The following is a 25,836-nucleotide window of genomic DNA, read 5'->3' on the forward strand; positions in this document are numbered from 1 at the left end:
CTCTCATACCCTTAATCCTTCGGATTCTTGGTAAATCCTGCCTCTTGTGAGCTGTAAGGGTGTCATCTGATTTCAGGGTGCTTGAACAAACAGTGGTTGGCCAGCATCTACAGCAGTATTTAGCCAGTGTGTTCTGGCCCAGTCTGGTGAGAGGAGCTTTGTTGTCCTCATCAACAGTGCAGAAGGCCCCCCTGGCCTTGCATTTTTGCTCATGTCATCTAAAGACTGATACGTAGCCCCTGGGCATCCAGACATCTGGACATCCAGACAAGTCACAACAACTCTGATATTGACTGATACATAAAGTTTGCTTTTCTACCTGCCTTAGTTTCCTTACTGTCTGTAAGTTGCATGGAGCACTCTGAGAGTATCTCATGTGCCACGAAGTATATCTGTAAAATGCAGGCAGGTTTATGATGACCAATGCTTTAGTAATGTGAACTGGTTTTAGTATTCAATATTTCTCCTTTTTTTCCGTACCTTTCAATACTGTCCTAAACTGCATGATCCTCACCAGTTTCTTCTAGCACTGGGCATTTGAATCAGCTTTACAGCTTCCTCTCAATACTCTGTCTTCAGGAAAGTGAATTTCAGTGCGGAATATTTAAAAAAATATACCATGTAGCTGGTCAGAGCTGGGAACTTTCTGTTCTGTGCAAGAGAAAAAGGCTTTGGAGATCTACATGCTAATGTCAAACTAACCTGACAACACTGGAGAGTGATTGGTTTTATATCCAGGTAATCCAGCCCAGCTGGAATTTCCAAATAATAAGGAGCTCTGGTTTTATAACATAAGGGATTTTGCTTCAGTAAATAAAAGCAAATTTTCTGCTATAAAAGGAAAAACGTTTCTGAAAACATCCCATAGGGCTGTGTTTCCCAGACTTGTTTTCTGGCAGCTGATGTTGGAACTGAACCAGTGCTCTAAAAACTTATTCCATTTTTGTAGTAGTGTGGGGAGCTTGTCAGATGAGGTTAGTAGCTTTCTGGTGCTATGAGTAATGCCCAGGGCACGGTTCAGAGAAGGGAGTCAGCAGCAGCAGTGAGTATCCAAATTTCATCAGCAAACTCTTAATCAGAATTAAAAGAGCTATGTGGTTGATTTGTCTTCCCCCAGTGTAAGCTACTTGAGTAATTGCTGCATTCTTCATAAATTTGTATCCCCAAACTTCCAGATGTCAGTAACACTAGTGACCTTCTCCTGCAAGATGATGTGGAAGAAGAGGTGGGGAGCATAAAGATGTTCTACTGCTGAAAGGAAGGAAAGATGTAAAGACCTGTATGTAACTCTACCAGATCTACAAATCTAAAGTAATCCCCACGTTTTATTTTATAATATGCCTCCAAATCTCCATTTGCCAAAAACATCAAGAAGATACAAATTTCTGTAAGATGGACTTGTAAGATGTGAAGAGTGTTCAAACAAAAAAACCCTGAGTCTGCATAACGAAGTCTGACTTTTGTATTCAAAAATGGCAGTAACAGAATGTAACATGCCACATGGAGTTGACCAGTTGAGGGGAAAACAGTTGTATTTTCCACATGCATGGACCTTCTGATCTCACTACTGGTTTTCTCGATTAGAAAATGTAAGAAATTGCCTGTATGTCCAGCAGATTTACAATATCAGAAAAATGATAGTAAAAATATTTTTGCCTGAGCTTTCTTTCTTTCTCAGACTACTGAATCTCAAGACTTAAGTTTAAGCCTGTTTAAATTGAGTACATATTTATGAATGGGAACATGTTAGGTCGTTTTTTCCCGGATTGTTTACTCTGAACGTGGCCATAGCAATTGATGGTTGCAGTAGTGAAAGGACTGCTTTGGCTACAGTTAAAACAAGCAATGTTACCAGGTTAACCTAAAAACAAGCTGTCCAAGTAGTTGCTATTATTAAAATTTCCCTCTACGAAAGATAAAATAAATATAATAAGATGATCAGAAAGTGGAGTGTTGATTCCAATTTTCCATTTCCCGTTCCTGCCTCAACCCCTTAAGCAGCAACCAGAAGTCATTAATGTTTGGATGCCTGAAGAAAAAGTACCACAGAGATCTGAGGATTGATACTGGTTTTGCAGAGAGGTTGTAACAGTCAGTGCCAGTTAGGAATGCATAGTTGCAAAGCATCTTTTATTTTACCACTTTTCAGTGACCAGTTCTGCCTCTTTTGATCCCTGACTATAGATGCTGGACCAAATAAATATATTGTTAGCTGAACTGAGGTATTCCAACTAGATTCTTCCCAAATATTAAAAAGTATCTGAGTTCAGCAGTAAGAATAAATGAGAAAGAGAGTGAGCAAAGATACCTGCAGACAAAAGATAAAGTAGGTAAAAAGCAGAATTTTGATTAAGGATTTTAGTTTGCTTGAAGTAAAGGCAATAAAAATAAGATATGCTGATGAAACAAAAGGGAGGGAATAAATGAGAAATTCCAGTTGTCAAGTTTCCTCCTAGTAAGAACTTAACAGAGGCACTTTGTGTGCACACAGGTTTATAGTCGCTGTATGACAAAAAGACTGGCATTTTTAATCAGTGAATTTTTGTTCTGGACCTGTTGTATTTGCATCTAGATTTTCACCTCTGGATTGCTTTCATCCAGTGTTTTCTTCTTCCACAAAAGCAACAATCATTTTGTCGTCCTGAGGGATGCACAAGGACATAGCACATGCCAGAGCTGCTAAATGGATCAAAAGAATGGTACATGTATACACACACCACTCTTCATGGAGATTTATGAGCTTGAGTCGTGCCAGCACAGGGCTCGGAGCACAACAGAGGCCATTCCAAAAATTCTTCCTGCCCATGTTTCACTGGACCATTTAGGTTCAATAAAACATTCTTGAAATGTTTGCTAAATCAAAATGCATCTCTTCTTCCGTGTTTAGCCCAGACCTTTGCAGAGCTAATATGATGTATAGACCATTTTGCTGAATGAGTGCTGTGCCTTTTGCAGTACGATTTGATGGCTTGCAGTCTACAGAGTGTTACACAACAGAAGAACAAATCATTACTTGCATTAGGACAGGCTGCTGCGGTATTTAGCTCTACACTGTATCTTCACTTGCTGCAAGTATCTGTTCAGATACTTAAGCAGCTGAAGCTTCTGCTAATATCAGTGAACAGAGATGGTTTCAAAACTTTGATGAGACTGAAATTTTCAATTTTGGGGGTGAAGGTCTAGGTTGATAAGGAGAGCAGGCAGGAGCCGTGATGGGACAAGCTTGCAGGGCAGCAGGAGAAGCCACCAGGAGCCACCACCGATACTGGCCCCAGTGGTGCCTAGAGGAGCGTTGCTGCTGCCAGAGGAGCGAGGGATGTGGGTGGGAAGCTGAAGCTGTGAGCTGGACCTCCCTGGTTTAGCACTGGCAAAGTTGGTCTAGGGAACAGACGTCCTTGGTCACGGTGAAGTGGCCAGGACCACGTTGTCTGCCCTGTAAAGCTGACCTTAGTATCTGCAGGCGTCATTCCCAGAAGTATGCCTGTGGAAGGAGTCCTTCAGCTCACCAGGCCTGTTATCATAAAGGGGGAGCAGAAAAGGGGAGAAGCTGATTGCTTGAAGGGCTGACTTCCTCTGAAGTGGCATTTTGTTTCCCTTTCTTATCTGGAGTTATTGCAAAGCCCTGATAGCTCATAAATAACCCTGCCCTTTTTATTCTGTTGACAATCCATGCTGTGATAGCACCCAGAAACTCAAAAGAGGGAAGCTGTCTTCATTAGAGCAGCTCCTAAGGCCCTGTCTTTGCTGTAGGCCCAAGAGGACCACCCTTGTCCCAAGGGGCTCCCTCTAGGGCATTGCTAAGTCTCTTCTATCAGCATATGTTGTCCAATGGACTTCAGTTTCATCAGGAGGCAGAACTTGTGAATTTGTTGTACGTTCTTGCACAGTTTCCATAATGTGAGAATAAGGAGAAAAAGAAAATGCTTCGGCTAAGACTTCAACCAAATCTAGCAGTATGCCATGGTAATAGCTCCAGACTTGACTTGTCCAGGCAAGTGTCTTGAATAAGCACTCATCTTCAGTGTCTACTGAGTGTATTTTAGTAAGCGTAAGAGTGTAAGTTATCTTAGACCTTACTCAGTTAGTTATCAGGGATTAATGTTTCTTTTGATTATGGGGTACTGTGATTTGGGTACAGGTTTCTTGTGATTATGGGATAATGAGATGCGGATACAGATTTCCACAAAAGTTTGTTCTGAATTACCCCAAAGAAGATGGCCCTTAATGAGGCATACAAGAATCTTGCCATAAAATAGTCTTTTGTTAGAAAATACTGATTTTATTGAAACTTTTTGCTACTTACACAGTCCAATATTAGCAGGCAGAGATTCCAATATCAGCAGTCTGTGCTCTTTTTGCCTTTGTAAGAACCTGTGCCTCCCATATCTAAGAATACATCCTGAAGACGATGGTACTCCTGAAACGTTCTCATTAACCACTGCTGGATCATTTTATCTTTTCATGAATATAAACTTGGGAAAGGATTTAGATCTGAGCATTCAAACATCTCTCTCACCGAGTGATATGGAGAAATACTGAAGTGAGGGGAGTAGTGTTTTCAGATTTGTGGGATTTTTTTTCCTCAGCAACATTTTTCAGGCGCTTTCTTTTTCATTATGATGGGAGCTCATGAATGGTCTGTAAATCTTCATCTTTCACAGTTAGAAAATTGATTCCAGTCAGCGTGACAAATGAACATTTGCGGAGATAAGGAGATGTCGTTGAACTTGTCCCACATAACTCAGAGCATTCTGGTTCGAGACCAAGGGTTTGCATATCTTACACAGTTCTGGGAAAGACTACCAGATATGTGAAACCACTCAGTGAGCAGGAATCATGGCTAAAAGTATTTTCCCACTCTACCACTTCCCTGCAATGCCAACATACACAGTTAAATGAACACTTCAGCCATCCTCTTCACCTAGTTTACTTGTTTGCAGCAATACCAAATAATGTGCTTTACTTTTGTCTCCTTAGGGTCTGACCACCTTCGAGAGAAAGATGGACTGTGGGCTGTGCTAGTTTGGCTTTCAATTCTAGCAGCTCGAAAGCAGAGTGTGGAGGAGATTGTCAGGGATCACTGGGCAAAATTTGGCCGGCACTACTACTGCAGGTGAGAAGCACGAGGAAATGACCCAGGAGCTTATGCAGTCAGCAGGACAAGTCCTCTGCAACTGTGGCTTGATTAGCTGTGCTCAGCTGTGCTTAGGTTTGGATGTGGTGTGTCCAGCTGTGCCATAAAAATCTGCCACAACTGCCACTGTTCTGCAGACAGTTTTATCCGATGGTTAGGTGTTAGCTAGAGATATTTACTTAACAAAGGAATGGTGTGCTTGTTATTATTCCAATGCATGAATGACTGATTTTACTGACATCAAATGGCAGATGAAATTATTTACATGTGGAACCAATACAGGTAGTGTTTACATAGTGTTGAAACAAAAAACCAACATCTTAGCAAAATTTACTCATGCATTTCTTTCTCTATTCCATTTGACAATACAGACAATTTTAATCATAACTGAAAATACACCTTCTTTTAACTTAGGAGAAGTCTTTCAAATATCTAACGTTTACTCTTTCTTGCTAGGGTTTCAGAAAGGAGAATTCTCATAGGCATTTACATGACACAGATGATATCTTGGCTTCTGCATCACTTCTGCCTCTCTTTCTTTCTTTGTCACTTCCTTCCTCCCTCAAAATAGACTTCATCCAGTGTAGTTTATATATCCATCTCTTTTTCATACAGCATTCTTAGCTGAGATTTTGTTTCCTTTGGCTATTGAGAATTGCCTTGACTGTGTCCTGCAGCTCTAAAGGCTGCACTAAATGTTTTCTATGCTGCTTTGGAAACCATATGTTTTCTAAATGGCTTCTGCTGACTCAGAGTCAGGTGGCTGGGGCTGAGCAGTTCTGCACGCTCACAATTGGAAGGTTGCATGGGACTTAGTTCATGTTTAGCTGGCTTAATTTGCAATGGGTATTTCAATAGCCCAGCTCTGCTTTTTTTTAAGTCACGCAAGAAGCCACTAATTGTGATTATATTGAGTTTTGTGAAAATAGGTTTTTTGTTTTTTTTTTTTCAACAGGACTTATTTCTTGCTTCTGTTTTTTTTTTTCTTTTTAATGCAAGGTTTGATTATGAAGGCTTGGAACCCAGAACTGCCTATTTCATAATGAGAGACCTGGAAGCTTTGATCACTAACAAGACATTCAGCAATCAGCAGTTTGCTGTGGGTAGCAATATCTACAGTGTGGAAAGAACAGACAGCTTTGAGTACATGGATCCTGTGGATGGCACTGTGACCAAAAGACAGGTAGGGGTGTGGTGATGGCACAACGTGATTTTACAACTGTCAATGTATTTCTTACAATGTCAATTCCAACCTGGAGCTGACAAGCCTCACCTTTCTTTAATTATGAAATTGTAACCCAAAATTTCCACCAAACCACTGAAAACCAAACATGTAGCAGAAAATGTAGCAGGGTTTTTTTCCTTTCTTTTTTTGATTGCTTCATAAATCCCAGCAAATTAGCAAGTTGTTTAACTAAAAAAAAAGAATGTAAAAGGGATGAATCCCTATAATGTTTGTCTCTAACACATCAGCTTCAAAGATAGTGGACCACGGGACATAATTTTGTTTCACATTTTCCACAGAACTCAATATCCATTAGCAGGCCTAATTTGACTAAAATAATTGTCCACAGATGCTCAGTGTGTGAACTGTACTCATCAACTTCCATCTACTTCCTTCCAGAAAAAATGAATTATCAGTTCTGATAAGATAATGTTATTCTTGTCAGCCATAATAGTATGCCCTATTGTAACTGAAAGTTACTCCTTCCCATTGGCTTTTCAGCATATTCCTCTTTCTTTCCCTTTTAAGTTAGTTTATAAATTCTGCATATAATATGGGGCAGATTCATGCATCTAGTACATTATTAATACTGTAATAGCTATTATGGAGCATTGAACTAGACTTTCGTCAGGTGAAAAACTGCATCAGTTCACACACATATTTAGGCTGCTTGCAATTTCACCAGCTTATTTCAATTATATTGACCACTAAGGTTCAAAAACGTCAAAAAGGAATCCTCTATATGTTATAATGGGCATATAAGAATACTTCCCTATGAGAAGTAGGGAAAAACTTTTTTTTTCCAGAAGATGCAGTGCTGGAGCTTATTCCTGAGATAGTGCTTTATATATATTCAGAAGCAATGTTTTTGTTTGTTTGTTTGTCTTTTTGTTTTTGAGAAGTGTTATTAACTCATGGCTTTTAGTTGTAAGGTCCAGAAAATGGTGGAGACAAATAAATATAAAAATGTAAGAACTCTCAATTTCTGTGGTCTTCCTGAATTAAAGTCTTTGCTAGTTCTGAAATCAGTGTGATTGCTCACAAAGGAGATTCAGAAGTCAGATTTTTGTTTTTGAATTCTCTTAATAATGAGTTCCAGTTCTCTAGGTAAATATCTTTAGAGTACAGTAAATATCTGTACTCTAAAGCCGACTTTAACAATCTGTCCCCAAAATCCCCCGTTTCTCTAGAATATGACTTTACCCCAGCATTTAGGATTACGAATTATAGGGAGAACATCCACTGTGTCTGAAATGCCCCTTTCTGAAGCTTTCTCAGCTGTGTGGTGGGAATCCTTGTCTTATAGACAAATACCAGCTGTCATCACCCTTTTGTAAAAATTCATATTGTCTAAGAAATGTAAGAAATGTAGAATGAAGAAAATAAAGAGCTGAAAAATAGTGCACGGAGAAATGACTGGTCATGTGTGTACATATGCTGCATAAGAATCCCAAGTACTGTAAATTTCCCATCAAATAGTCTAAAGATGTTCTAGTTTGGTGGAACATTTTGACATAATATAGTGGAAGAGAAAGAAGTGTTTATAAATTGTTTATTTCTCAAGACCATGATTTAAGGAGTGGTTAGATGACAGAATCCCATGTGCTAAGGCAGCTGACTTTGTCACTGTTATTATTGACAGGTAAGGATGGAGCACAGGGAATTCAAGCATGTCATTGTGGGTGTTTCTAGAGGTAACTGGAATATGCAAAATGCCACATCAAGCACTGGAAGGAAAAATATGCACTTGCTTTGATGTTTATGGTTCATTGTATTCATTTTGTGCAATTACGTTAGACTCCCTTCCTTCCTTCGATTGATGTTAGTGTTACAGATTTTGCACAATTGACCCTAGGTGAGTAAACCATTCAAAACAAGCCATGACAAAATCACAAAGTTCCTTCATTTTATTCCCTTTTTCCTCACTGTCATCAAGTTGAGAATAACTGGCCATCACAGAGAGACAACTCATTGCTCAGAGTACCAGACCATAACATACTGAGTGTATACTTCTAAAAATCTGGAGGAAATCTTAGTTCTTTTGAAGTCAAATGGGAAACTCCCATTGACATTTCTGGAGTGAAGATTTTATCCCAGAACTCAAGAAATTGGCTTAGTAAGAAGTATCTGAAAGAAAACGTTCTCAAACTGTTAGAAAAAAAATATTCTAAATCTCAGAGAGTATTAGATGAATTAGTGTTGCACTGAAATTGCACTAATATAATACTAAAAAATCTATTGCATTGAAACAAAATTAAAAAGTAATATATATTGTTATACTAGCAGCTAAAACAGTTTATGGAGTCACTAAATTTAGAGATGGACAATATCTCTTGGGTCATCTAATCCAGTTTTACCCGTGTGGGATATTTTTCTGTTATGCATTTTCTAGCATCAGTGGGCAATATCAACCAAACAGTTCTTTATATGGTGCTAAAAATGTTTTGGCACATACCTCATCAACAAAGTTTTCTGTTCTTGTTTTATCATGTTAGAGAACTGACATCAGTCTCTACCTAGGCAACTGCAGATAGAAATGGAAAAACAGAATGCTTCCTTCTTTAATCCTCATTGTTTTTCAATAGCTTATAGCCCCTCAGATAAAAAAAGCAATGGTCTCTGCTCATGCTCTATCTAGCATTTAACAGGGACATAAAGTTTAGTGGGAAGGCAAAGGTGGCACTTAGCCTAATATTTACAGGAAGGGAAATAGATTTGTGTAAGTGTAGAATGGGAAGGGAGTTAAAACTCTGCAGCTGGTTAATGGTGGAACTTAGATCTTTGGCTTTAGTAGGAATAAGTTCATCCATCTGACCATGCTGCTTTAAAGCCTTCATGCACTGACTGTGTGTTGACACTGGATCCAAGTGTCTGTGGGAGGATATGTGCATATGTAGAGCAGGAAAAGAAGAGAGAGAAAAGAAAAAGGAGACTAAAATGGAAGCAAGGAGCACATTCATGGAGAATGAAAAATAGAACTTTGTTAATTCTACACACAGGTTAATGTCCATTAATTACTGTGCTTTAAATTAACACTGTAAGTTAATTTTCTTGTGTAGTACTACCAAATTTTTTGATATCTCAGAGAATCAGAACGAAGCAACTAGAGCAGAAAAACCCAACAATAAGAAAGTTCTTGTTATGAGGAGAGAGGTGGGATGTAGGAGACTGTTTCTACTCTTCAGAAGGGAAATAAGGGCAGTAAGTTGCAGTAAGTCACAAAAAAAAAAGAACTGAATTCAAAATACTCTTCCATTCACTTTTTATTTTACTATTTTGGTTTTTTTTTTAGAGCAATGAACTGTGATTTCTGAAGGTGTTGCTCTTTTTCTCTTTTTCCCTCTGCAGGGGTTGCGGATTGTATTTTCAGATGCCTCCAGGCTCATCTTCAGGATGAGTGCTTCCAGCCACGTGCGAGCTACTCTCCGGATCTATGCAGAGAGCTATGAAAGGGATCCTAGCCAACATGACAAGGAACCACAGGTAATGCAATGATGTTGTAGTAAGACCTGCAAAAATTGGCATTTCTTACTTGTTGTGAAGTCGTGGCTCGCAGAGAAGTTAAGTACACTATTGACTATTTTCTTTTAAGTGCTAAAGGCAGGTTGTTTTGGACATTGTGCCTGAGCTATTAAACATGTATGGGAAACATCAGAAAACCTTGGTTTGCATCATCTATAGACTATCTTCTTGATCATCTGAGGAGACAATAAGAGCCTGGGGTGTTTATGGTAGTTGTAATGATGCAGATTCAAACTATAGAGACATTCTGGAAATCTGCAATGCAGGATCTTCAAACAGTTGAGGTCCCTCCAAGCAGAGGGTCAAGGAGTAAAGAGAGAAGCAATGTATTCATAGAATCATAGAATCACAGAATGCTTAAGGTTGGAAGGGACCTCAGAGGTCATCTAGTCCAACCCCCCTGCTCACGCAGGGTCACCTAGAGCACGTGGCACAGGGCTGCATCCAAGCGGGTTTTAAAGATCTCCAAAGAAGGAGACTCCACAACCTCTCTGGGCAGCCTGTGCCAGGGCTCTGTCACCCTCACTGTTATTTAAATGTTTCCTTAAGTTCCTGTGGAACTTTTGGTGCCTCAGCTTGTGGCCGTTTCCTCTAGTCCTGTCGCTGCCCACCACTGAAAAGAGGCCGCCCCCTCCTCCTCTCTGCCTCCTTTGAGGGATTTACAGACACTGATCAGGTCCCCTCTCAGCCTCCTCTTCTCCAGGCTGAATAGGCCCAGCTCATGCTTAAATCCAGTCAGATGTGAAAAATACACACAGAAAGGCCCTTTTTGTTTGTTTTTTTTTAATGTTATTAGTTTAGTGGAATGCCATTGATGACTGTGACATCTCCAACATCAAATATTGCCTGAATTTTGAGTGATGTTTTGGCTTTACTTAAGTCCTTTAATGCTGTCTTTTCATAAATGAGGAATTTCTTAAATTCCCAGTCATGGTATCTAAGACCTTGAGATGTACTGCCTCATTGCCTGACTGATAGCATGGGCATGCTGTCCATCATTCATTAGCTGCAAGAACAGCCATAGCAGCTATTTACAGTCTGAAATGTTTCACAGATTTCAAGGTGTGATCACGCAAATAGTTGTGTTATAGCAATGGAAAGGCTAGCAACATCTGCGTTGGTCCGAATAATGGGCAAGCAGATTGGGAGGATGAAAATAGAAAACAGAAACTTAACCCAGTATATTTGACCATAAAACACAGGGCTGCAGATGTAACCTCCAAATCAGAAGGTCTGTAACAACTGGTGGGTGATTTGGGGAAGTTTTGAACACGTGTCACGTTCTTGTACTCTTTCCCTAAGCATCCCCTGTGCCAAAGTGAGAGGACACCAGGTTGGCTTGACCCATTCTGTGGTGTTGGTAGTAGCTGTGATGCTTCATGTGCCTTGAGTGCAGTTCCAGCGTACGTGGAGAGGCGAGTGCTTCTGCATCCTGTTCCTCAGCTTTTTGTCTCCTTTTCTTTTCACTGGATTCAGAACCATTCAGTGCGTCGTGTTATCCTGAGGCTTGTAGGGCCAGATGTGCATGTTTAGTGTCCATAGCTCCTCGCTCCTCCTCGATTCTGCCCTAGCTACATCTGTACGACTCCTGTGTGTCATTAGGATGTTTTCTTCTTGGAAAAGGCCAAAAGTCAATTTTACAGGTTCCCCCCAGGGATATTGTCAGAGCAAACTCATGAGTTCCTGAAAAAACTAAAGGGGAGAGCCGTCCACCCCCTCTGCTTTTAACTGCTGAAATGGTGAAGAAGATGAGTAGAGTTATCTCTGCGTTTTATTCTTTTGAATGCATGCACAAATGTACACACATAAATGCTGGGAAATGCATTTTTGCTTGAGGCAAATGTTTGCCATTGATTTTTCATCACACTCTCATGCTTAACTTTTAGCAAATTTCTTTTCTTGTCATTAAACAATTGCATGCCAGTTGTGTAAAACTGCTTCCATTTCTCCAGTAGTCTTGCAAATTCAATTCCTGCAAGTCTGCTGTATTTGTTATTTCTTAAAGTAACAATTTGCATCTTCAGTCTCAGTAACTATTTGTATAGGATACACACTGTGAAGTTTCTAGCAGGAAAAAAGGAGTGTGAGCATTTTAAATGTGTTTCTGGTTGTTCAAGTTACCACATGATTTTGACTGCTCTTGCTAATCGGGTAATATATGTTTTTTGGCTGAGTAAGAGCACTGATACAACACCGGTCACACATGCAGGTCGTATTTTCTTATAGCACAAACTAGTTACTGTCTGTACCCAGGCTGAATATATACATGGCTTAAATGTGGTTCTTTGCCTATGTAGGCAAGGAATAGACTAAATAAAAGTAAGTAATTGGAGGAAATGGTCTAATAGTTCACTTCCACACACTTAACAATAATGTAACATATGACACAAAAAGTAGAGACATGTCTTCCTGTCTAACAAATCCCAGGAAAAACAGAAGATTTGTTTCCACAAAATGAAACAGTAAAACAGAATACTTCCAGTATTCTAGTCCTCGCATATCTAGTTCTGCTTTCACCATTTAATGATAAATGAGAAAACCTTATAATGGAATCCTTTTTGTTCTACGCTATTTATTATATGCAATATGATAACAGGGACACATTGATAGAGTTTAGATTTCTGTGTCTTTCAGAGAAATCTGTATCAATATCTAATACTCAAAGCTTATTTTTTAGATAATTGGTAACTCACAGGTGTTCTCATTGAACTTGCAAGCTATGGCGAGGTCTGGCTGAGGGAGGTTATGCCCAGAGTACCTGTGCTGCCTCCCTGCTGCATTTCAGCTCTGTTGTGAACAGATTTCCCACCGGGATGCGCATCGAGTCCACGGCAAAGCCCTGCGACCTGCCCAGCAAGCCAGGCCATGCAGAGCACCGCAGCTCTGGCTGCTCCGGGCATGGGCAGCCGGGCACCACGAGCAGATACAGTGAGTCCCACGTACCCTCGTTGGCCAGGGCATGTCCCCTGGCACCTGCAGAGCACGGTGCTGGTGACCCTGCCCGCGGGCAATCCTCATTGCAGCGACAGGGCAAGCAGGTGGCAGGTCCCAGGAGACAGCTGGAGGTATAAAACCTATACATTACATGCCATATATACCATACAACCAGATCTTCCCATTTTTGTTCAAGTGTAATTGGTCTTTACAATTAGGCAGATGACTGCACGTAACTTCTGTATCACTGCAAGCTGCCTGTGGCAGCCAATCTGGAGTAATTCCAGTTCTTCCATATTTCATATAACATAAACCAGGAAGATGATAAAATTATTTTCTGCTGGCTTGCTTAAGTGAGCATTTGGTTGTTTTGCTCATCGAACCACCTTCTTCTGGTGTTTTTTTCATTACTTGCACTGACTTTTGAAGGAAAATGCTTTGCATTACACGAGGTTTCTCCCAGTCACAATATTATTGTGTTTAGTATCAACACCAGTTGTTGCTAAAGCAACTTGAGAAAATACCTTGAGACATCATTTTGCCCATTACAAGCCAGAAATCTTTCTGTCTTTGTAGAGAGCTCATTTTCATGAGAAATTACAGAGCCATTTTATAGAGTTGTTATGGTTAGCTAGTTTCAGTTTGCCTGTATCAGAATCCAGATTTTTTGACTTTCCTTTCAGATCAAGCCTTTTCCAAATTCATCAGCCAATTATCTGGCAGTTTCAGTTTTTTCTAGTTTGTTTCTCTTTTGCCAGTCATTATGGGGCTTCATGAGATACATGTTAATGGAAACTAATGCTAGTACAAGTACAACTTAGTGCTAGCTTAGCTAAAGGCCTTACCTTGGTTCAAAACCCAACAGCAGTCCTGCATATTTCCAAGTACTGTCAGGGCTATTCAAACCTTTGAATAGCTTTGAATAACTACATCCTTGCAGCCAGATAGAAGCAGAGACAGGAAAAGCAGAGGTAGAAAGAAGTAAAGATAGGAGCGCCTTTTGTTCTGATTTATATGTAAGCCAAATAAAATGGGTTGATTGATAAACAGTGGCTATTAATAAGTATTTGACAAGTAAGTGCCACCAAAATCTTACTAACTCTATGACAGAGTTATCTATCTATCTAAATTCACTAAATTTAGTAATACTTTCCATGTAGGTTTTACTAAGCATAGCTACGACGTAAAAGATGGGGCAATAAATGACAGTAGTGAAATGTGACAGTAATTGTAAGTCCAAAGTTGTAGAAAGTGGGAGTCAGCAATCTAGTTCTGAGCAGGCTAAAACAGAGACTTTAACACAGAGTCTGAGCCTCTCTTAGGACTGGAGTGTTAGAATGATAAGGAATAGAAAGGGAAACGCAAACTGTTGATGCCTTTCACGAGTGGTTTCTGTGTATTGCTAAAAATGCTGCCTTCTAGCTGACGTAGAAGAAAAGGAGACAACTTCTTTGCCTCTTACCAATCAAATAGGCAACTCAACTAGCAATTTCAGTATTTTTTTTATGTTTTTAATCTTTCAGTGAGCTTTTATCTGAACCCTCACACCATTATGCACTGACTCAGAGGGTGGTGATAAATGGGGCCGAGTCCAGCTGGAGGCCTGTGGCCAGTGGTGTCCCCCAGGGGTCAGTACTGGGCCCAGTGCTGTTCAACTTGTTTATCAGTGACCTGGACGAGGGCACGGAGTGCACCCTGAGCAAGTTTGCAGATGACACCAAGCTGGGTGGAGTGGCCGACACTCCGGAGGGCTGTGCTGCCATCCAGAGGGATCTGGACAGGCTGGAGAGTTGGGCAGAGAGGAACCTCATGAGGTTCAATAAGGACAAGTGCAGGGTCCTGCACCTGGGGAGGAATAACCCCAGGCATCAGTACAGATTAGGGGTCGAGCTGCTGGAAAGCAGCTCCACGGAGAGGGACCTGGGAGTCCTGGTTGACACCAAGTTAACCATGAGTGAGCAGTGTGCCCTCGTGGCCAAGAAGGCCAATGGGATCCTGGCCTGCATCAGGAGGAGTGTTGCCAGCAGGTCAAGGGAGGTGATTCTGCCCCTCTACTCAGCTCTGGTGAGGCCGCACCTGGAGTACTGTGTGCAGTTCTGGGCACCCCAGTATAGGAGGGACGTGGAGCTTCTGGAGAGGGTCCAGAGAAGGGCAACCAGGATGATTAAGGGAATGGAACATCTCTCGTATGAAGAGAGGCCGAGTGAGCTGGGCCTGTTTTCTCTGGAGAAGAGACGGCTCAGAGGGGATATGATTAATGTGTATAAGTTCAGGAAGGGAGAATGCAGGGAGGAAGGGGACAGGCTGTTCTCACTGGTGGCCAGCGACAGGACGAGGGGTAATGGCCACAAGCTGAAGCACAAGAAGTTCCATCTCCAGGTGAGGAGCAACTTCTTTACTGTTAGGGTGACAGAGCAGTGGAACAGGCTGCCCAGGGAGGTTGTGGAGTCTCCTTCTCTGGAGGTCTTCAAAACCCGCCTGGATGCCACCCTGTGCCACATGCTGTAGGTGTGCCTGCTTGAGCAGGAAGGTTGGACTAGATGATCTGTAGAGGTCCCTTCCAACCTTAAATATTCTGTGAATCTGTGACTTGCTCTTTTTTTTCTAAATTTTATTGAGTTTGTTAGTTGTGCTAAATTTAACACAGATAGAAAAGCTAGAGGTTAATGGAAGGTTATGAGGTACCAGAATTAGCATTTATTGACCTTTAGGTTAATTTATAGCTTCATTTCATAGATCCCCTCCTTGTTCCCCAGATACAGATCCTGACCAATGTCTGTAATCTCCCAGTCTCCTGTGCCTGGCTGTACCTGTGATCCTGGATAAGATTTGAACAGGACGTTTTGTATACAGAGACCAAAAAGGAAATGACTGATTGTGCAGAACTGTTTTGATTTGCTTAAGTGCTAGAGACAACATTTAAAAACATCATTGTGCTGGTTTTGCAGGGTTAATGCCATTAAACACTGCAGTGAATAAATTAGACTGTCCTAAATAAGCTGATTAGTCCAATCAGCTCTATTTGCAGTATCTGATTATTCATTCCTTGAATTGCATTAGCAATGAAATGGTCCTAGGATGAGACACAGTGCATCACAAATGTTGTAAATTGCTTTTCCAAAAGACAAAATTGACCTAGATCCTAGATAACTACAGAGTAATTGGATTTACAACAGCCAAACATAGATTCTGCAACAAGAGTTGTTTTAATTCTGCTTGTGTTTTTGTCCTGAAAGGAACTCTATTAAAACAAAGCATCTTCAGGGTAAAATGTATCCTAAGCACCAAAAAGACTGATTTTCCAAAATGTTATTTCAATAGCAAATAGCAGAGGGAAAAACAAACTGGCTCTGAGGTGGAGCTTGGTGAAAGGGGTTGTATTTTAATATGTTCCCTATGAAGTGATTGTTTATGATACAATTTCTTCCAAGACCACGGAACTGGAATTGATAAAGCAGAAATCTTTTTTGCTGAATGCGATGTAAAAGGGATAAAAATAAATCTTCCTATATTCTATTAAGTTACTTTTATATTTGCTAAGCACAGGTGCGGTTTGCTGCTCTTTCTTATTTCTTCTGAAGTGTGGTATCTTTTAGCATGGTTATGACTGACTCTTAAAACATATGATATGGTTGAAACAGTTCATATGAAGTTTGCATTACAATTCAGAATTTTATTTAAGGAGAAGTAGTTTTCTGTTTCATCTGTTATCTGTTTGATCACTCATGTAACTCGTGCTATTCAAATAATTAGGCTTCTGATTCTGCACAAAGCTGTACAATGAAGAACTTAAAACCAGTTGAAGATAGAAAAAGAATAGTTTGCTTTCCTATTGTGTTAGGAAAGTAAATTGTGTGAATGGAATTCATGAATCAAGTAAAATCATTAAACATAATCTTCAGTCTGAGCTCTGTGGACGTACTGAAGACGAACAAACAAAAGAAACCCACCCTAACCTGTAGATTCCTGCACGTACTGCTCAGTTTATGTTTTCTTCCTGTCCTTTCCACCTTTTCACCACTCATACACACATTCCTCTTTGTGGCTGAGTGTACCCTGTACCCTGTACCAGTGTTTTATTTACTGAGTTAGTGCTCAGACCGTGCAGCGACGTCAGCTCCCTGTGCCCAAACATGAGGGTTCACCTCCTTGCTGAGGTGAAGTCCAGGGCTGTGGTGTTAGAGACCCAGTTACGCTGTTCTGCAAGTAGCCAGGTTATCCACATTGCCCAGTTCCTCAAGGATTGCTGACCGAGTGTTAACCTTAACCAGCAACTTCTCTTTCGGAATGCAGGATCCCACGGTCATCCATGGAGCAGGTAGACACCCTGGACTCTGTATGTAGCCCTCACAACAAAAGCCCTTATGGAGACATGGGTTTGGTGCCAGACAGCAAGCATAGCCCTGTGTGAGGATAGTGCTGATCTCACTTTCCAGTTTTGGTCCATTCTTTGTGCCTTCTGTCATAGGAGCAAGTGTGCTGGTTTGACTTTTAAAGTGCATGACATCCAAAGCTGCTTATAATAGATAAGGCCACAAGGACATGTTTAAGAATCACTCGCTTTGTTTTTTTCTCCCTTAGTTTGTATGATACTGATTTTGCTGCCCATGTTGAGAAAACATAATAGCAGCTATAAACAGTTGCATGAAAACAAAAAGAGAGAAAAAGCTTGGAGGGCATGGAGAGGTAAGAAGGGAAAGAGTTGTTTCTCAATTCCTTTGTGTCCCTTCTTGATGGATTTAGAGTTGTCTTGGCCTCTAAGCAGCCTTCTGTATAACACTTAAAGGTTAAAGAAAAGCAGGACTGAGAGTGAAGTTAAATGTTAGAAGAGAAAGGAATTTCCAGCCCGTGCCTGAAACTTCAAGGCTTACCATAATTTGTACAATGACAACATGACCCAGAGGCAGCATTTCTTGGTAACTTCAAAGCAATCTGCAAACATAATAATTCCCCATGCTACCTTATTCAATTGCAAAAACTACTACAAATCATCTATAATTTATAATAAATCTGGTAGAGGAGCAGCTGAAGAGATAAAGTTCGGGGTTTCATGGCAGCATTTAAGAAGGGGAGATGCAAATGTGCAAATCACTTGGCAGATTTACTGCCTTGACAGAGGTCCAAGTATTAAACTGTAGCCCTTCCAGGAGGACTTCATGCTGTAGGAAGCCACTTGTTTATCTCTCTTTAACTTAGAGGCATTAACCATTGTTCCAGGGAGATGAATTCTCCTGAATAAGTTCAAGTGTGCCAGATTTCCTTAGAAATCTCTAGCCAGGCTTGCACGTCTCTTCTGAAATAATTAGAGTCCGAAAAGTCTTCCTGATTGTCGGTGATTCAGGGGCTGTAAAAGCTTTATAACAGCCAGTTTAGCTGGATCTCTGCTCCCTGGGTAATATTCTTTTAATTGCTGGCTAGGTTGGATAGCTTTCCCTTATCCACCTCTGTGATCCCAGAAGGCAAGGAGCAAGAGGGACTAATCTCCATTAGTCCTATGGAAAACACCCGTGTCTAAACTGCATGAAACTCACCTTGACTTGGTTTTCCTAACAAGATTGAAATTCAATGTAGACTAAGAGATCAGTTTTCCAAGCAAGTCTGGATAGATTATGATTTTGGTCTAGAATAGTCTGTTTTTGATGAAAATTGTCAAGCTGTAGCCTAAGTGAAACTACTGCTTTTGCCTAGTGGCTTTTCACAAGGTTCCCCTTGACGTCTGGATGTTATTAATCCCCCTCCTCAGCTTTTAACCCACGACAGGAACCTTGGGGATCTGAGCCTTTGGAAAACAGGTTTCCCCTTGGAGAAGGGGGATCTTGTGTGTGACCATGGCTAGGTGAAGGTGGGTGGATGGAATTGCCTTGCAAGGCCACAAAGAGGAAGAAGGCTGCAAACCAAGAAAGGAATGATCCTCTCACAGGTCCAGCCTAGAGTATTCCCAAGCAAAAGGCTTTTGATACTTCTTTGCCATGTATTAAATACAGTCTTTAAAGACTGTAATTTCTTAGTGTTCTTACAAAGATAAAATTCCAATTAGAACTTAGATTTTGCTAATTTGCAGTCCCCTTCTTAAATATTATCTAAAAGATAATGCCTCCCAGATAGTTTTGTGCTGTACCTCCCAAATGGTTTCCAAAGGTTAAATGTATTGCTAATGAACAGAGTGATTGCAATAGTCATTTTAAGTTGAAATGCTGTTGGTAAAGCCGAACAATTTACTATGTAGAAAGAAGCATTTGAAAAATATTTTAAACTGGAGATCTCTTTAAGATCCAGAAGGCTTTCCAGAATCATAAAGTATAAATAATCCCCAATTGTGATCACTAGGGAACAAATATAAGTTGCCCCTATATCTATCTATCAGTCTCTATAATTGTAGAGATTGTTGGTTGCTTTGCTCTACTCTTACTGACATATCTTTCAAAGTGAAAAAGAGAGGTTGTCTGTTTTGGGATTATGGGTTTTTTTTCTACATCTACCAAATGAGAAATATAATTAAAATGAAGTGTGAAGGGATGTGACTAAAGATGGGACTTTCTGTGTGTACAAGTGTGATTATAAGAAGTATAAAAAGGAGACAGGAGTATTTTTAATGATATTTGGCAAAGCAAAGCCTCTAAAATACTTATGTAAACAGTTGTGGCATAAAACTGACTGATTTGATTTTGGTTCTTGTTTAGGGCATTGGGCAGGGTCTTGTGTGTTTGATTGCTTTAGCTTTAAAGTGCTTTTCTTGCTTAAGAAAGCAGTGTCAGGTAAAGGCCGTTCAGTAGGTTTGCTTGTTACTTTTTCCTACTTTTTAAAATTGAACAGAGAAGAAAATTCCAAACGGGGTTGAGATGCTCTTTTTCAGTTCTTCTTAATCCATGATGTTGGAAGAAAGGAATGATATGATCCAGACCTTATAAACTGGCCCGTTTTATAATCTGCTTCTTCATGATTTGTCCAAAAATGCTCATATGCTTCACACATTAATCTCCACTAAGCAGCTTGACTTTAATAGACTTGCATTCTGTTTCAGCTCTTATTAACTAGATAGATATCTACAAATATGGAGCTTTTTGAGTATCAACATATCAAAGTATCACAACTAAGCTAGGTCATAAACTCATTTGACACCAATGGCACATCACCAAGTGAATGGTGTTATTGCACTGCTCCATTTGCAGTTAGTTTGCTCACTGTTTTCATTAAACCACCCGGCCATTTGTATAGATAGACCAAACACTTCAGTCAGTCATTAAATGCAGATGCAGATACAAGATATTGACTATATCAAGACACAATAATATATCTGTAAAGTTAAGTTTTTTAGAATAGTGATTTCATTGTGTTTTATGTAACCTGATAGGAAGGCAGAATGTAATTTATTTGAGAAAGGCAAAAAAAAAAAAAATCTTGAAAGTCAGAAATGTTGTCTTAGTAGTTTGATAGTCAAAACAACTGAATCACTCAAATGATTTTCTGAAAAAAAACGTTTCCACACAAATCTCAGCTCTTCCAGTTTATATATCATATATATAATTGAGATAAAATTTATTTGCCACTTGAAAAAAATATATTTTACACAGTCTTCATAGGGTACTACCAAGGTTGTTATGTGCATTCACCCATCTAGACAGTGTTTCATGTATGTGGGTCACTCGATAAGGTTTGTAGCCTGAGAGTTGAGAGTATGGATTTTATGGTACCTAACAAAATTTCAGGTGCTCAAGCAACTTGTTGTGATTTCTGCTAAGGTATTTGTCACAAACTCTTCAGACCCTGAAGCTTGCAAGGGAAAAAGATCTCATCTTCAGGACTTGCACTTACCTGGGCAGAAATAAGCAGATTTCACAAGATCACCGCGATTTCTGTCAAGTTGCTGCAGTATCATATTTTTTACTAGCTCTCTTTATGCACAGTTTAGATTAAACTCAGTGTAACATTTCACAATGTATATGCTCAGCCTAATACTTGTTTTTCATCTTGGGTAATGGAACATGCACAAGGTAACACTGGGAGGCTTATTCTTATTCAACCATTTGCTGTTACTATTTTCCAATTCTACAGCTGAAGGGGGATTTACATGTATAAGGTGTGTGTTAATTTTCCCTCCTTATATAATTGATCATCTCTTCTTTTTTAGGCTGTGCTGAGTCCTCTTATAGCCATTGCACTGAAAATATCTCAGATCCACGAGAGGACGGGGCGGAAGGGACCCACTGTCATCACCTGAAGGCACAAAGGGTCATGAAACCAGGCCCAAAAGAAGAACAGCCGGGACCTTGTGAACCCTGCTAGCTGTTTGTGCCTTGTGTGATTTTCAAAACTTTTCTTGGGGATAAAGGGAGGGTGGGAGGAACAATATCATTTTGAGCATATTCAGTTGCGTTGATCTCCGGAGACAGTAGTGCATTGACTTCTGTGTTAGAGCTGCAATAACTTCCTTTCAGATAAGGCCCTAGCTCTCAAGTGCTGCCCGCAGCGTGGCGGGAAGGGCAGGCTGCTGCCCTCTGCACGCTGCTGGTCAACGTGTGGGGATTTTCCACTAGGGAGCCACGGGGAGGGGTGCAATGCAGACACTTCGGTGAATATTCATGGGGATTCTTGCCACCTTCTTGTTGGTTTACAAGGACATGCACGAAGCGTGTCCAGCCTAGCACGAGGCTTCGCAGGAGAGCGTTTCCTAACCTGAACGAAGCACTGCCTCTCTGCTCACGGGACACGCTGCGTGCACCTGCTCCCAGAGACAAGGGTCCTCCCTCTTCCTTTTTCATTTTTAACCTTTCCTTTGAAAGCGTATCAGTGTGGCTTGTGCCTTTAGATTTTCCTGATTTGGGCTCTTCTCCAAAGGGAGGTTATAAAGCTGAACGTGTCCTTCTGGCCATGTGCTGGGTGCAAAACTTCAGCTGCCGTTTGCAATATTCCTCACATCAGCAGGTTGTATTGCTGCTTGCTATGCCAGCCACTGCAATTCACTGATTTTTCATAAGGGAGTGATTGTGGAAGTTACTAAAAATCTTTGGAATACTCCATTTCACGTGTCACAAATTAGCGTATAGCAAAGGCAGAACAAAAATCAACACTAATGAATTACTTGCCAGCTGGACTCAGCTTCTTTAGATTCTTTGTAATAGTGAATAATGGAACAAAAAGTTGGGAAGTGCAAAGTGAGAAGAGATGAGCCAACATAAACCTGAGAAGGACACGGAGGGCATGGACAGCACAGTGTTTTTCTGCTTGTGAAATGATGCTGCGGATCTTGCTACAGGATTTTGCTCTAAACAGGAACACAAACACTTTATGCATGCGACTTGTTTGACGGTTTTGCTTCCTTGGGAACAGTGTGGTCACCTCTTTTATCATTTGTCAAGGTGGCTTTTTGCAGCTGGCCTCTTCTTTGCAGTGTGTTTCGATTCTTTGCAGTTGTGGAATTTCTAGTGCAATTTAGGCAATATTGCAGTGAAGGAAATTGTTTTCGTTTCTTTCAGCACTTCTGTCAAAAAATGCTATGACATTTAGTACATAATAAAGTGGAATGCTGTATTTCTGTCATAATATGTAATTGCTGACAAGAGACACTGCACTTTTAAGCATCCTAATAAAACTGCCTTTAATACAACTACATTATCTTTTCAGTTACTCTGAACAGATGAGACTGATGTTTTCACACAGTATTCTGCTTTATCAGTAAGTGTTCTTATATGTCAAAAGAGTGTTCAGTGCTTTTTATACAGTTTTTTTTAAGAAGGCCTCTGTTTTCTCACATGATTTGGACATGTGCTTTTGAATTTAAGACCATTCAAACATAGGTCAAGCATAAACTGCTGCTGCACTAAAACCCTCTAATGCAAATTACTGCCCTGCGTGAATGAACATCCTGAAATGGACAGTGCAGGAATTTGCAAAACCCCTTACAAATTCTCTGGTGATGAACCTGCTTTTGATCACTTAGTGATCTGATCACCCAGTGTGTGGTGGAGACCTGGTTAAAATGACACGCGTTGCATTTGCAACTCGATGTAGGACTTGCTGTTCCCACCATATTTTGTTGGCCAACATCTGAAGTATCTTTCTAGATGCAATGGGACGACTCATGAGCTGTGGCTACACGGGTGCTTACAGTCCCGTTCCACAAAACTCAGGGGTTCTGTGCCCAGTGGTACCAAGGCATATTCCCAGAACGCAGGATGGGGAGAGGCAGAGGGGAAGGAGAGGACAAAGATGAATTTCGAGAGACCAACAAGAGTGATAGAGATATCAAGGGTTTTAGCAGAGGAATGGCCAAACTGGGGCTTGGGTAGGTCTCAGGATGAAGGGGAAATGCAGTAAATGGTGGGGAGGGTAGGAATGTAGAGGATAAATGGCTGTATTGAGCTGAAGAGAGATGATAATGAGGAGCAGATGGAGGAATGCTGGTGTGATACCACAGCAATGGACACGAGAGTTAGGAAAAAGAACAAGGACGTGCAAGTAAGGAGGTGGTGGCGTAGTTAAAGATATAATAATGTGCACTTTTAAGGAAATGAAGCAAGTTACTGTGTTTAGCTATGTCCTACTGTCCGTATTTTTTATATTCCAGTATCACCTATTTATTGGCTGTATAATGCACTAACTGCCTTCATCATTCAAAATAAACAGTAGGTGAATCTGGGGAGAATGAACCCAAACTAGGGGCAATGTGAAAGGATGTTCTGAGTTAACTCTCCATAAAGTTCACAAAAGCACAGTATCTGACACAAAATAAATTGAAAACAGTGCAAGAGTGAAGTTGTGCTAGGGTGAGTGCAAGCAACCAGCTGCTCGGAGCAGTCCCAGGCGTGGAGCATGAAAGTGAGTTTTTTATCACAGACACTCCTGATTTCAGCTCTTCAGCCTCTGTGGCTTGAGCTAAAACATAAAATATCAGCAAATTCACCTGTCAACACAGCTAAGTAAATATTACTGACAGTTTCTTTTGGGAAGAATGCTGTTCTGTAAGAAAGTTTGTGTCGCGATGAGAAGTACATTGGGTCTGAGAACAATTTGAAAGGCAACAGCACTGACTGAAGCCTTATTTTGATCTGTTCAGATCCCTGAGGAAAAAGAAAATTCCCTTTAATCCAAAGCTCTCCACGACTATTCATGCCAAAGACGAATTTATGCTAAGAGGTATGAGCAATACAAACCATTTGAAAGCTTTCCCTGCTTTACAATTGTTGACATTTCTGAGCTAATCGCCCACACCATTTTCCATTAAGCTCATCATAACCGAATAATTAATCTAGTTAAAAAAAGAAAAAAAAAAAAGTCAGGTAAAATATTTTTTAAAAGTAAAATATTTAGGTCTTAACCTGAAGTTTTTAACTGTCTTAAGAACTCGGCGTCTCAGCTGCTTCCTGACGTAGGTCGGACTGACGACGCAGGATCCCCAGTTTCACCCTTCTGGGAGCATTTGGTGCTCACAGCACCTGCAGAGGACGGGAGCTGAGGAAGGGCCGTGGGATAGAGCAGGGGAAGGTGCTTGTGGCTCCTTCTGCCTGTCCTTCAGCTCGGGGAGAGCCTTGTTCCCTGCACAAACCCATTCCCAAGAACGCCCTTCCAAGCACCTTCAGCTATTGTCAAAAAAGCACCTGGAAAAAGGGCCAGTTGCCATATCCCTCTCTCCTGGAGAAGCCCCTGTGTGTTGCAGCCTCTGTGTTTATGGAATGGCCCGTCTGGATGAAAGGGGCCATCCCACACCTTGCAAAAGGACGGCTACGGGTGAGGTCCGTGCAGGTGGGACACTCGGGAGCAGGAAGTGCCTTTCCGTGTCCCGCTCACACATGTGACCCAGCATGAAAAGCGATGAATACACAAAATGCTGCTTCCGTGCTGAAAGCCCCAAAGTCATCAAACAAGAGCACGGGATCCCTGGAAGGCTGCTGCGGTGCTTGCTCTCCGAGCTGCAATATGCTTCTCCTCCTCTTTTTATCTTCTCTCTTCATTTCCTTTATCTTCCTTTCTCTGTGGTTGCTCTAGGTTATTTTATCCTGCTTTTCTTTTTTTTTTTCCCTACAACACCAAGGTTTACAACTTCTACAAACCAAGGTTTATAACCTTTCCATAGAGGATGCAAATATTTGGAAGGAAAAAATGATTTGATGGTCTCACCCTTGGTCTTAACAGCTATTTCCACCGCCACCCTGGCCTGCGTTTCTAACATGAACAAGACCTTAATGCTGAGATCGTTTAAAGGCAGCTCAGCGGGGTGACACAGAGGTTTTCCCTGCTGCAACTAGTTCCCTTGGAGAGGTTTTGGGCATTATCAGGGTGGTTGTGTTAGCATTTAGGAGCTGTATTTGATACTGCGATTTTCAATTGCATTTACCCTCAATCATGAACAAGCAAAAGGCATTTGCCTTAAATACAAAATCTGTTAGTGAACGCAACAGTAAAACACCTGCTCTGCCGCTGCTAAACACCACAAACAAATAGCTTCAAAAACTCATGATACAAAAATATTCCTCGTCCTTCAGTGTTTCGTAGCACTGCCAGAGCTCTGGACAACGAAGGCCGAGCTTTGTGCTCAGGAAGGGCACCTGCAGGTGACAACATGGCCTGCCGTGACAATGACACCTGCCGTGACAATGACACCTGCCGTGACAATGAGACCTGTGGTGACAATGGCACCTGCAGTGACAATGGTACCTGTGGTGACAACATGGCCAGCCGTGACAATGGCACCTGCCATGACAATGGCACCTGCCGTGACAATGAGACCTGCAGTGACAATGACACCTGCGGTGACAATGGTACCTGCGGTGACAATGGCACCTGCGGTCACAATGACACCTGCAGTGACAATGGTACCTGCCATGACAATGGCACCTGCAGTGACAATGGTACCTGCGGTGACGATGACACCTGTGGTGACAATGGCACCTGCCGTGACAATGGCACCTGCAGTGGCAATGACACCTGTAGGTGACAACATGGCCAGCTGTGACAATGACACCTGCCATGACAATGACACCTGCAGTGACAATGGCATCTGCCGTGACAATGGCACCTGCGGTGA

At 41.1% G+C, this 25,836-nt stretch overlaps 1 protein-coding gene across 1 annotated transcript in view; it reads left to right on the plus strand.

Moving 5' to 3' along the window:
- The window catches only part of PGM5 (phosphoglucomutase 5), a 60,867-nt gene extending 38,558 nt beyond the window's left edge, over positions 1-22,309 (plus strand). Inside the window, exons 8-11 of the mRNA XM_026041248.1 lie at positions 4,978-5,113; positions 6,134-6,317; positions 9,708-9,842; positions 20,944-22,309. Coding sequence (XP_025897033.1) covers positions 4,978-5,113; positions 6,134-6,317; positions 9,708-9,842; positions 20,944-21,033 — 545 coding nt within the window. The 3' untranslated portion in view covers positions 21,034-22,309. The remainder of the gene's footprint in view (positions 1-4,977; positions 5,114-6,133; positions 6,318-9,707; positions 9,843-20,943) is intronic.
- The last annotated feature ends 3,527 nt before the right edge of the window (positions 22,310-25,836 follow it).

This window comes from Nothoprocta perdicaria, unplaced genomic scaffold (genome assembly GCF_003342845.1).
Source record: "Nothoprocta perdicaria isolate Ctin4 unplaced genomic scaffold, notPer1 scaffold_280, whole genome shotgun sequence".
Lineage (NCBI taxonomy): Eukaryota > Metazoa > Chordata > Aves > Tinamiformes > Tinamidae > Nothoprocta > Nothoprocta perdicaria.